We start from the raw sequence: 13,055 nt of genomic DNA, 5'->3' as shown, positions 1-13,055 counted from the left end.
CGCCCTTGTGAGGCTGAATATTACCCGAACAAGTGGAAAATTCTGTTAGATAATTACTTAAATTTGTATAAAAAAATTTTGTCCTCCAACATAGATTTTATATTTACTCCCATTTAGCACCTGCAACTATTCTTGCAAATTAACATGTTTTTCCAACTATGTCTTTTTTCCCCCATGGGTGGATATAATTGTGGTTGTGGAGAGCATTTTTGAAAGTCTCCCTTTTCTCCCTCGCTGTTCCAGTGTGGATGTGAGACATAAACGTTGTAAAATCAGTGTGTTTTAAGACAAAAACATTAAGTGGCCTAAGAGCTGTTCAAGTGAAGTGAATTCTAGCCTGAGAAAATGACATTATCATTGGTGTTCGAAAGCTTTCAACATTATACGGTTGTGTCTCTTGTGCTTCCTCTTCAGTCAAAGAAAAGCTTACTGCTGACCCTGACAGTGAGATTGCCACCACCAGCCTGCGAGTCTCCTTGCTCTGTCCGGTGTGTAATGGACCTTCAATCCAGAATAAAGACATTATTCTCTGCCAACTGCTCAACCTTGTTATGTTTCTTTGGAAAAGATTGCATTAATCATTGTGTCATAATAATGAAATTCGGTTTCTTTTCACTCAGCCCTGGATATGACATTCCGACTTTCCTTACTGTGTTCCATTATCAATTCAGTTATTTTATTATTTAGTTGTAAGGTTAACCAAGTTAAAAATCAGTATGTGTGCCTATAATGTATACTAACATTGTGTGTGTGTGCGTGTGCGTGCGTGTGCATGCGTGTGCGTGCGTGTGTGTGTGTGTGCGTGTGTGTGTGCGTGTGTGTGTGCGTGCGTGCGTGTGTGTGCGTGCGTGTGTGTGTGTGTGCGTGTGTGTGTGTGCGTGCGTGTGTGTGTGCGTGCGTGTGTGTGCGCGTGTGTGTGTGTGCGCGTGTGCGTGCATGCGCGTGCGTGCATCTATCTGTGTGTAAATGCACAGCTTGGGAAGATGCGGCTGATGATTCCCTGCCGAGCACTCACCTGCTCACACCTGCAGTGCTTTGATGCTACACTCTATATACAGATGAATGAGAAGAAACCCACATGGGTGTGTCCGGTCTGCGACAAGAAAGCCCCATATGAGCATCTTATTATTGACGGGTCAGTGCTGCTGTCACCTTTTACTCATGCGATTGTGGACCATCTGAAACCTGCAAAAACTTATTTTATAGCTTTCATATATTCAGCTTTAGCTTTAATTTTTACTGCTTGTTGTATTTCTTAGGTCCTGCAACTGGTCACCTTATTTTAGTTTTTACCATTTTACCACCTTTGTGCCTTCACTACTAGTTCAGTGGCATTGTAGTGAACAAGTGAATGTGTAGTGCAAGTACAAATATTCCATATCCAAATGTTCCTCATATAAGATGACTTAATAAAAGCTTCAAGCATAGTAATGAGAAAATATTATTCGTAATATGTTGTTTAATGTCCTGAAACCCGAGCATTTTTATATGTTACTAGTAGCACCTAATAAACATGCACAAAATTTTTTGAGAGCAAATAGTTTTCATATACATTAATGCCTATATATGTGGACAAGTTTTAAAATTTGAAGTAATACCAAGCATAGAAAGTCAAATTGTTTTTTTTCGTTTAAAATTTTTTTTTATTAGGTTTCCAGTAGTCTTGGTTATTCATGTTTTGAGACATTACAGACATCATATCAGAATTAGCATAAATAATTCTGATTCAAAATAATGGCCAGCGTCATCCAATCACTGTCAACCTTGTTAAAATAAAATTATACATTCTGAATCTATGTACTGATTATCATTGTCCCATGTCTGCCAAACATGTTGAGTGGTCTAAACATTATCTGCAGCCTGAAACTGAACTTTTGGTCAGATTTTAGGAGTGAATGCACTTAGCTGCATAGGAAAGCTATAGGATGCTCCTTTGCTATTTAGTGAATGACTTAACCTCCAGTGAGCTGTCTGTCTGCACTGGTCTCAAAACGGTTCAAAATACATCTTATTTTCTCTTACTCTATATAAAGCCTCTGGAAAAAAAAAAAAAATGTTTCTCTCAATGTGATAATGCACAGTAAATGTAGGATTTCTAATGGAAAAACTAGAGTTAATGTCCACTATAGTGGTCATTGTGTTCAACAGCGTGGCGTTTCACAATAAATCGCTCACATTTTTAAAATAGCATATCGGATGAAACTAGAGTTTTCTTAGGTTTCTTACCAGATGTAGTTTTGTTGCCGTTTCTCCCAAATACAAACTCCGCTGTGATCGGCGCCATGTTGTTTTGTCACACGACTCCTCTTCATATCAACTACTTACATGCTTTCATATTGAAGTCCTGTTTTTTTGTTTTTTTTAATTTTTAAGGTTTTTCTTGCGTGTGTGTACAGATTATTCATGGAGATTCTGAGCAGTTGTCTGGACTGTGATGAGATCCAGTTTAAAGAGGATGGCAGTTGGGCTCCTATGAGATCCAAGAGGGTGGTACAGGAAGTGTCAGCCTCGTCAAACGGTATTGAAGGTAGACATTAGGTCTAGACATTAATGTTGTATAACCTTGAAGTAGTCCATTTACTTTTTAAACTCAGGTTTTTTTTAATAATGCTGCTTCTGTCTTTTAGACTCTTGTCAGTCGGTTGTGTCAGACCACAGAAACAGTTCGTCCCACAGCAATAGCAGTAACAAGGTGGAGGTTATTGACCTGACGCTGGACAGCTCCTCAGACGATGAGGATGATGATGATAATGATGAGCCTCCACTTAAAAGAACCTGTCCATCCCTATCACCCACCTCCCCACCTGCCAGCAAAGGGTAAGGACCAATATTTTTTGTTTTGTTTTCTAATAGCAGATTTCATATTATGTAATGAAGTGTTATTTGAACATATGCATGTAATAAAGTGTGCAATGGATCAAGAAAAGGCCAGGAGAACAATATAATCATTTGAGCATTTATTTGTTAATTGCATTTAAAGTGGTTTGTTAAAAATTGTTGTTATTTGCAGGGTGTTAAATCTGCACCATCAGGCATCTCCACTGGCACGAGCTCCCAGCATGCCTCCAGTGGAAACAAACTATATCCCTCCACCACCTCCTCTCATCCAGGACTACCGTCACTATTACCACACACCCAGTGACCTGTCAGGTATCAGCATAATTTCCACTATTATAGCACTGCCTATTTTTACTTAATTGGAAAAAAAATTATGATCAGCCCCTTTCTTTTCTACAGATCTGAATTTCTTCTCATTTTTACAAGGGGACAATCACCAGGTGAGCAACAAATCACTGTTAGAGGGCAGCATTGAGTGTCAAAATGAGCAAAAAATGAGTGTCTACATCTAATCACATTATGTGTCTAATTACATTGTTGTTCTTCATTCCTCTGTGCAGCATTATAACATGGTCATGGCTGCTGCAGCCGCTGCCTCAGCCTCCGCGTCAGCATCAGATGACCATGAGCTACTGCTGAACCGCTTTATGCCCTATGGCTCCTCCCAGCTTTTCCTGGAGCAATCGGGGACGCCTGCGAGCAGCTCGCTAGTCCCTGCCAATGGGAGCGGAGGCAGTAGCAGTGGAAGCAGCAGCAGTCTGGTGTCCTCCAGCAGCATGAGAGACAGCCACCCACACAGTAATGCCTCTCGCTCACGGCCTGACGCTGCCGCCTCCGTTATATACGGCTCCATCCCTGATGTCATTTCACTGGACTGACCACACTGGGGCACCCCACAAACAGACTAGACTTCATTACAAACAGCTGGAGGGTGGAGAAGCAGCCTTGTGGACTCAATGATAGGATTTAGAAATTATTGAGATGGAAGGATGGAAAAAAAGAACCAAGACTTTTGTAAAGAGAAGAATAAAATTGCTGTGTACAGAGAAGAAAAATCTATTTTCAGTTTTACTTTTGTATATAAACAATAGGACGCTGCTTAACCAGTCAGTGACTTCAGTCGGAATTTTCTCCACGTACACTGAAGATGTTTTTCACTGCCCCCTGTGTTCTGTGATTATCTTAATAGGTACCTTTTATACTTTTTTGCTATTTTATTTCACCTCAATTAATTATTTCAGACACAATAATTTTTTTCATGTCTGGGCATGAGACTCTTGCCCTCAGCCGTTGTTTCAACGATGAGGGAACAGTATATTATTTAATGCCATTATCCTGTGCAGGTAATTTATTATTGCTTTTAAGTTATGTTGGATGTATGGTGTACAGAAGCATTCCCTTACATCAACACAGAGTCTAGCCACGACATGTTTGAAGAGTCAACAGAGGTCACGTATTATTTCATTCGCACATTCTCCTCATCATTTACCACATTAAGTATCCATAAAGTGGAGTTATGTTTAAAGAAATCAGTTTCCAGATTTGTTGGTTATTACCTGAGGTGAACTCAGGTTCTCACAATCTTAAGTCATTTGATGTTGCTTGTCTGGACTAACCCTCAAAAGATTAGGTGAGGCTCACAATATTAGCGCTGAAAATGTCAGACACTATTGCATACCTCATTGAGACAGGAACATTTCCGAGGTGTAACACCACATGCCTGCAGACCTTTAAATTGAAACTTTATTTAAATTTAAAGCTTACATGTTAGCCTCATCTTTATAAGCTATTCCCTAGTTTCCAACTATTATACACTTGTTGCTTTTTGCAATTCATTTTTCAATTAAGTGGTTTGATCTATTTAGATCTAGATTTATCTTTGGTTAAATAAAATTATGTAGCTTCCTGAAGAGGATGTTGATGGATCTACTGCATTCTGACTCTGTCAACTGTGATGATCAATCTTTCTTGTCTAGATCTCCAGGAATACACTCATTTCTGTTAATAAATTAAATGTCTGTAAGTGGAAAGAATCAGATGAGAATACCCCGAGTTCCTGGTTTGTCATTAGCACAGCAAAAATCTTGATTTAAGGTATGGCTACATGCACTCGCCTAAATTGAATCCTTTTTCGGTCTGGTGTCCTCTGTCTCTGAATGGCCCATCTTAAATGTCAAGAGCATCATGTTCCTTTTGAAATGTCATTTTTCTCAAGGTCTGTGTAGCCTCACTGTCAAAAGCCTAAATAGGCTACAACAAGATTTAAATCAATTGTAGTTTGAACCATCATACAACCATAATAATTGAGTCTATTAATTGAGCTTTACAGATTTTCAAAGTGTGTTTAGAAGGTGACCTTATTTCAACATAATATGTGCTGTCTGTTTTTGTCTGTATAAAATTGAATTTATTTATTTTATCTATATATTATATTTTTACTATTTGTTCGATCATGCATTACTGTCTTGCATTTATTTCATAATTATTTCATGAGTTCTTAACACTTGCTTTGCATTGTACAATTATCTAATTCTGGCATTGTCTCATTTTCTCATATTTGTACTATATGGGACACCTGAGGCATTAATTCCACAATCTTACTGGCTGTGTCCAACTATTGTTGAAATTAAACAATTTAAAGGATAAAAGCCAGCTCAGTGTCCATATACTCTGGCTCAGTTATTTTTGAATGACCTATGCATTGGATTGTAATGGGTTTTTGATGAGAGTTAGCACATACTTTTAATCACAGTAACTTGAACAGAACTGTTCACTAACTTTAGTAAATTAATATTTCTAAGTGATTTTGTCACAGAGCAAATGTTAAACTGAGTTTCAAAATAACATAATTGGATTAATTTGTGCTGAGTTACTTGGCACAGACTTCAGATAGCCACCATTTGCCATTTTCTTGCACTGAAATCATGAATTTCAGGTGCCCCCTGAATCCCCACATCTATCTTTCCTAGAAGTATACCACTAGACAGTCGGCTGTACCAGTAACTGGCAAGCATGAACTCTCGGCCTTAAGTTCTTAACTGTATGCTACGCTATGAGAGAAACCTTTATGTACTGGAAAAACCAATACCAGTTTATATAAAATATTATATGAATTATTTATTATTTGAATTGGGATACATTGTTTACCTAATGAATGTTACTTGTTTATGTAGAGAGCGATTTAGCTGTAATAAAACCAATACATTAAATCTTTTCCATTTCTGTCTTATATGGATTTTGGGCTCTTTGACATGGTTTTATAATTCAAATCATTTTTATATGTTCAGTGTATTGAAACTGCAATAACAATGATAGACAATCAGTTACATCTGATTAGATGCCATTGATTACCGCCATATTGGTTTGAACTAGGTCAGCCACTCTTTTCATTCTCCCTTCTGATTCAATGTTTAAATGCATTAGTGAACAAAGCTATTGACCCTCTGCTGTCATACTTGTCAAAAGTCTAGCCAGTCTTTGCATTTCATTGGTGGGTTATACCATAGCGTGTGTGTTAAAGAATTGCCCCTCTGAATATTTTAGGATAAGCGCACAAAACCGTCTTCAATGGAATTAGAAACTGGCTGAGCACAGCGCGCGCGGGTCACAGCGTGTTGGATGCTGAACTATGGGTGACACTTTCAACAGCACCGAGGTGTTCAGCTGAAACCCTCTTCTGGGTCATGTCACATTTGGAAACTTGCAGGACATTGACGTGACCGCGGACAGGAGCCCGTCTTTGATGATAATGATCTCCGTGGTGTGTACATTGTCGTGTGCGCAATATGTTTGATAGGGAAATGCATTGTGATTCTCATGAGAGCGAATTACTGCAAACAGAGTGCCACCATTAATTTCTTCATAATGAATTTAGCTAACACAGACCTCCAGTTCGTCATGACTTTGCCCTTTTGGGCGGTGGACACCGCTATAGTGTCACTGTGATGAACATGCACGCCAGTGTCTTCCTCGCTATGAGCATCACTCGATATTGCTCACAGATTCGAACTTCCCGGATCAATAACTCTCGCGAAACGTTGTTAAAACTCAAACGACGCCTCTTTCAAACTGTAGTAAGGCAAACAACGACCTACAACCTAATTTTCATCAAAACGGGTCGTCTCCGAGCTGGACCAATAGCATTGGTCTCTACGTGCAGCAGCTGGCTATGAGATGCAGGGACCGTCTAAAAAGTGCAACAGGTCTCCTGTTGATTGTAATACAACACTTAGGGAAAAGGCATTTTGCATAATTTTGTGGATTCAATACATTTCCTCTTAAGTTTGGAGAAAAGTGCTTTTGCCTAATTTTGTGGAATTTTTATTGGGACTAACCAAGATCACTTCACACATCAATGATCTCCTGTTTAGTCTGTGTAGTCTCATGTGGTTCTGGGTTTGTCCTATGTTGTTTTATGTAGCACCATGGTCCTGGAGGAACATTGTCTCATTTCGCTGTGTACTGTACTAACTGTATATGGTTGAAACGACAATAAAACCACTTGACTTGACTTAACTTGGTTACATTACAACACTTAGTTTACAAAAATTTGCTTTTGCATAATTTGTGGGAATTTTTATTGGGAAAAATATTAAATAACTTTACTCTTAAACAAAGTAGTGTCACCAAGATCACGTCACACGTCAATGAAAAATTCCCCAAAATTATGCAAAAACAAATTTCTCCAAACTAAGTGTCTAAAGCTGCGTACACACTGCCAGCGATACCGCGCGAGACAGCGACACGCGACACCATCCCATTCATTTTCAATGAGAGCACAGCGACTTCCGGCGACACGAGGTGTCGCGACTGTTGGTGACTAGATGTGGGTGTGTCCAGCGAAGCGACAAAGTTGAGACAAGTTCAGCTTTATTCAAATGAAGAGCGACTAACGGAAGTGACAGCCAATAGGAGAGAAGACGGGTGATCCTTCTCTCTCTCAGCTCCTGCAGTAACGGAAAGATGGATGAAAGGCTAATTCTTGATGTTTGCAATTTTCCAGTGCTCTATGATATGGATATGGTATATCCAGCCGCAGCTCCTGCACCAGCCGGTGGTACTCGCCTTGCTGACTCCGAGATTGAATGGTTTTGTGGACCCAGACAGACCGGCGTTTGCGTTTTCGCCGCAGATAAACAGCCACTATGACAAAGAGCACAGCTTGTTTCTCATTCATCTTTGATATAAAGCATTTTATGTACTGTTTCCATTTATATTTAGTCTTTTCCCTCCAAAATGTTTGTTTTAGCGGCAAGAAAAGCGATTTGCTGTCAACAGCAATGGAATGACATCCGTGAATGTCATTTATAAACGTTACTAGGCAACCAGTAGTGGGAACGCCCACTAGCGACTTCACTGCCAGCCAGTGGCAGCCTGCAGCGACAAAGTCGCTGGCAGTGTGTATGCAGCTTAAGGAGACCACTGATGTGTGAAGTAATTGGATAGTACTACACTGCATAAGAGGACATTTATTGTATTTCCCAATAAAATGTCTCCAAAATTATGCAAAAGCCTTTTGTAGTGTAACCAACAGGAGACCACTTATGTGTGAAGTGAATTTGGTGACACTACACTTTGTAAGCGCAAAGTTATTGCATTTTTTTGTTTTGTATCGCTTTTCGGTGTTGCACTTTTTAGACGGCCCCTGCGCGCTCATCTCACAGCCGGCTGCACATAGAGACCAATGCTATTGGTCCACCTCGTTGTCTAATTTACTACGGTTGGTAAGAGCGTTGTTTGTGTTCCGACGTCTACGTTCTCAAACGTGGCTGGGGAGAACCTCTGTTTACTGAAGTTTCCCGCCGGTCAGTATTGGCTGGACTTTTATCATCTGCAGAAAACTGTGGTTGCTTTTGTTCTGTCCATGTTGATCCTTTCCGTTTGTTGCTTCTGAGATTTGTGAGGAAGCAGAGTCTGACTAGCTGACATTCAAGGCGAATGATTCATGTCACCTAATCTGTGACAGTTGAGGTTATTTCATTCTCCCTCATCTTTGACCTAAAGATGTCAAACCAACTGCAAATTACTATATTGCTTATTTGTGGGAGTTTAAGCCTTGTGCAATAGAGGGAATACTATTCTGAGTAATTTGCAGTTGGTTTGACATCTTTAGGTCAAGCTGTCTTGAAGTTTAATGTGTACAGCCGTGGATAAAAGTATTGGCAGTGACATAAATTTTGTGTTTTGCAAAGTTTGCTGCTTCAGTATTTGTAGATTATTTTTTCATGTGTTTCTATGGTATACTGGAAAACAATGATAAGCATTTCATACGTTTTTAAGGCTTTTATTGGCAAAAACATTCCCGTTCTTCATAACCTCTGCAATTCGCTTTGGCATGCTGGATATCAGCTTCTGGGCCAAATCCTGACTGATGGTGATCCATTCTTGCCTTATTAGTGCTCTGATTTGATCACAATTTGTGGGCCTCTGTTTGTCCACTTGCCTTTTGAGGATTGACCACAGATTCTCTATGGGATTAATATCCGGGGAGTTGCCTGGCCACTGATCCAAAATTTCAATGTAATGATCTCCGAGCCACTTCATTATCACTCTTACCTTGTGACATGGTGCTCCATCATTCTGGAAAATGCACGAATCATCACCAAATTGCTCCTGGATCATTGGCAGAAGTTGCTCTTGCAGGACGTTTTGATACCATTCTGTATTCATGGCTGTGTTTTTGGGCAGAATTGTGAGAGGACCCACTCCCTTGGATAAAAAGCAACCCCACACATGGATGGTCTCAAGATGCTTCACTGTTGGCACGACACAGGACTCATGGTAGCGTTCACCTTTTCTTCTCCGGACTATCGATTTTCCAGATGTCCCAAACAGTCAGAAGGGGGCTTCATCAGAGAAAATAACTTTGCACCAGTCTTCTGCTGTCCAATCTTTGTACTTCCTGCATGATGTTTTTCTTGGGAGAGAAGTGGCTTCTTTGCTGCCCTTCTTGACACCAGGCCATTGTCCAAAAGTCTTCGCCTCACTGTGCATGCAGATGCATTCACACCAACCTGCTGCCAATATTGAGCAAGCTCTGCACTGGTGGTGACACGATTCTGTAACTGACTCCTCAGGAGAAGATGGTCCTGGCACTTGCTGGACACTCTGGGACGTCCTGAAGCCTTCTTCACTGGAGTTGAATCGCTCTCCTTGAAGTTTCTTGATGATCTGGTAAATGGTTCTTTCAGATGCATTATTCTTTGCAGCATTTTCCTTGCATGTGAGGCCATTTTGATGCAAAGCGATGATGGCTGAACATCTTTCTTTAGAGGTAACCATTGCTAACAAGAACACAATGATTGGAAGCATTTCTTCCCTCCTTTTATAGCAAACAGTCTGCTCTTATAATCCAATCGGAATGATAGTGATTTCACCTGACTAGTACTTGTTCACACTTTACCAGGTGCTGCTGTTATGATTAGTGAAATTATGTTGGCTGGTCATTTTGTGCCAGGACCAAAAAACAGTGAAATTTGGGTTTTTGTGATAGTAAATTCTTTTGGTCAATGAAGATCTGATCACTCTGCACAATAATCTAGAAACAATGTGAATCAGCACCACAACAACTCAAGCAGAAAAATTTGGGAAACACAAAATGTATGCCACTGCCAATACTTTTGGCCACGGCTGTATATGAACCCGAAAATCCAACAAAAGTCAAACGTAAAATTAACTTTACCGCAGTGTTCAACTTCACCTATTCCCAGTGTCCGATTGCTTAGCCTAACAGCTGCTTAAATCCATTTATATCTATTTTCTTACAAGAATGGCATTGAGAAAGAAAATTGAAAAAATATGTCAAATGTTGCTGTTGTTGTATTGATGAGGTTTTCTCAGAAATCTGGAGGTCAATGCAGGAAGCGTACTGCGACAGAAATGCATCCATATAAAAATAATGTCATGTTTTGCTAAATTGAGAAGTTAATTCTTTAATAATATTGCATGTATCAAAACTACATTTTTAAAACAACAATAGATCCCAATTATTTCTAAATATTAAAACATGCAAAATTGTGAATAAAATTACATTTTATTCACAATTTTTATTATTGTATTGCTGTTTTGAAATGCAGACATTAATAAGTGATTATTTGATGTAAATGATATACTTCTAAATGCATGTCACATACTGAACTTATTTTAATTGTGTATCTGTTTGCCCATTTGAATCAAACAACCAATAATGACAAAACATCAAAAATTCAAACTGCAGAAATTCAGATCTACAGAAAGTGGGTCAGAGATCAAGATTCCGTGTTCCACAGGGAAGAGTAGAGGGTCTCGGAAAAGTCAAACGGAGTATTTTGGCCAATTACAGGTCGAGGTGCAATAATTCTCTTGCCCGAGCATGATTAAAAAGGTCGCCATTCTGACCATGAAGTGGTTCTTAAACTTTTATGATTATCTAGAATCTTAGAATGACTTCATCTTGAATTTTAGAATATTGAATTTGGTGTTCTGAATTTGTTCTTCATCTTGTAAACTTGAAGCTGTATTTTTTTTAAACGGAATATTTACAGTGTAAGAATTCAGAACCAAAAATTTGCTGTTTGAAAATACATGTTTATAAAATTGTGCCATAAAAAAATTATTCAATTTGGTTCAATATGAAATGTCCAGGATTGGAGTTTAAAAAATTCAAATTCAAACCTATTTAAAATACAACGTAATAAAAAATTTGGCATGAATTATAAGTGTGGCAATTACTTATAATTCAAAAGTCTATAATTCAAATTTACACAATTCTAATTCAAATTGTTTTGTCATATTTCTGGCTCCATACGTCATGCTCGCAAGGTGGATCGTAGGATTGGCAGTGGTGCGGAGCAAGCTCTCTCCTAGCGCTGTGATCGCCTTTGAGCGGATTTACTCCGCCCCAGTGGAAACGCAGCCTGAGAAAGCCGAACTTCTTGTGTTTTAGCAACACGCAGTAAATATCAAGCTTTTCCTCAAAAGCTTATCGTGGATTTTCTTTATCGTGATGTATATCGATATCGTTTTATCTCCCAGCCCTACAAATAGTTGTAAAACAATTTTTTATGCTTGTAATTTTATTTTTGCAGTGTCTGAAAAACAACCATATGTGTGTTATGTCTGACCCAGGTCAGAAGTTCAAGGATATATAGGTATACATAGGCTATTCTTAGGTCTCTTATATCCGTCATTAATTTCTCTACATTCAATTAATATATTAAGATCTAAAATAGCCTTGTCCTTTTTTTTTCTGTGTGTATATTTATTTTGCTCCATGTTATGCCCAAGTCTCTTCCAGATGCCCAGCATTCAGGTGAGGCCCTGATGTCCCTGTGCCTTGTAGAGGGATACTATCTGTGTTTTCTGATTTATAATCTTTTCTATAGGGATTGTTAATAGTTACAGAGGAATGTGATTGGGCTAAAAGTGGGATACATCAACATCCATTGTGCCAGAAAGGCAACCTCATGAGCCTCATTATAAGAACCTCACAACACTGTAGTTATTTTATTTGTTTCCCTGTCTCAACCTGTCTGGATCCAGCTCCATTCCTGCTTCGTGTTGGACAACTGTTGGCTGTTATGTGTCACTGTGTAATGATGACTAATAGCAGCCGTTGCCAGCCAAACATCACTTCAGTCTATTATGATGGACTTCAGAGGATGAACTGATGCCAACTCCAACCATAAGACATGGTACACTTCATATGCCGTTGTCTGAACCTTGGACTTAGGATAAACCTCACCGAAATTACCAGCCAGGTTGGACTGCGATGCACATCACTGATCTCTCCCTGCATCACCTTGGTCTAATGATGGACTACACTCTTGAAATGGAATACATCGTCTATCAATTAATTGCAAAAAAAAAAAAACCTTCATCAGCCAATTAACAAGGACAATGCATCTATGTGAATTTCTGCAGTTAATACAGGATGGACTTCAAAGACATTTGTCATTAATCTTACAGTTCATACAAAATCTTTAACACTTACTTAGTTTAAAATTTAAAACGAATCGGTTACTTAACGTAACCTCGGTTCTCTCTAGATGAGGGAACGAGTATTGCGTAAGCTAGCTTACGCTACGGGAAAGATTAATCTTTTCTGAGATATTGAAGCCAAAAAATTATCCTTAATTTTGTATCATTTGTCAACGCAGTGCAGCAACTGCAGACCTTGAGCGGGCTAGCTAGCGAGCTCATTGGTTGCTCTGCGGCAACTGCTGCAGCCTATAGACGAA

At 39.2% G+C, this 13,055-nt stretch overlaps 1 protein-coding gene across 2 annotated transcripts in view; it reads left to right on the top strand.

Moving 5' to 3' along the window:
• LOC127661865 (E3 SUMO-protein ligase PIAS1-like) overlaps positions 1–6,031 on the top strand; it is a 33,301-nt gene extending 27,270 nt beyond the window's left edge. Inside the window, exons 8-14 of one of the 2 annotated variants that reach the window (XM_052152798.1) lie at positions 415–488; positions 975–1,135; positions 2,397–2,518; positions 2,628–2,817; positions 3,011–3,150; positions 3,238–3,278; positions 3,399–6,031. In XM_052152798.1, the coding sequence (XP_052008758.1) occupies positions 415–488; positions 975–1,135; positions 2,397–2,518; positions 2,628–2,817; positions 3,011–3,150; positions 3,238–3,278; positions 3,399–3,716 (1,046 nt within the window). In that variant the 3' untranslated portion in view covers positions 3,717–6,031. Of the gene's footprint in view, positions 1–414; positions 489–974; positions 1,136–2,396; positions 2,528–2,627; positions 2,818–3,010; positions 3,151–3,237; positions 3,279–3,398 lie in introns of both variants that reach the window. The other variant, XM_052152797.1, reaches the window with a different exon arrangement.
• The last annotated feature ends 7,024 nt before the right edge of the window (positions 6,032–13,055 follow it).

Source organism: Xyrauchen texanus, chromosome 21 (assembly GCF_025860055.1).
Source record: "Xyrauchen texanus isolate HMW12.3.18 chromosome 21, RBS_HiC_50CHRs, whole genome shotgun sequence".
NCBI lineage: Eukaryota > Metazoa > Chordata > Actinopteri > Cypriniformes > Catostomidae > Xyrauchen > Xyrauchen texanus.
This window is presented reverse-complemented; position numbering and strand designations above follow the sequence as displayed.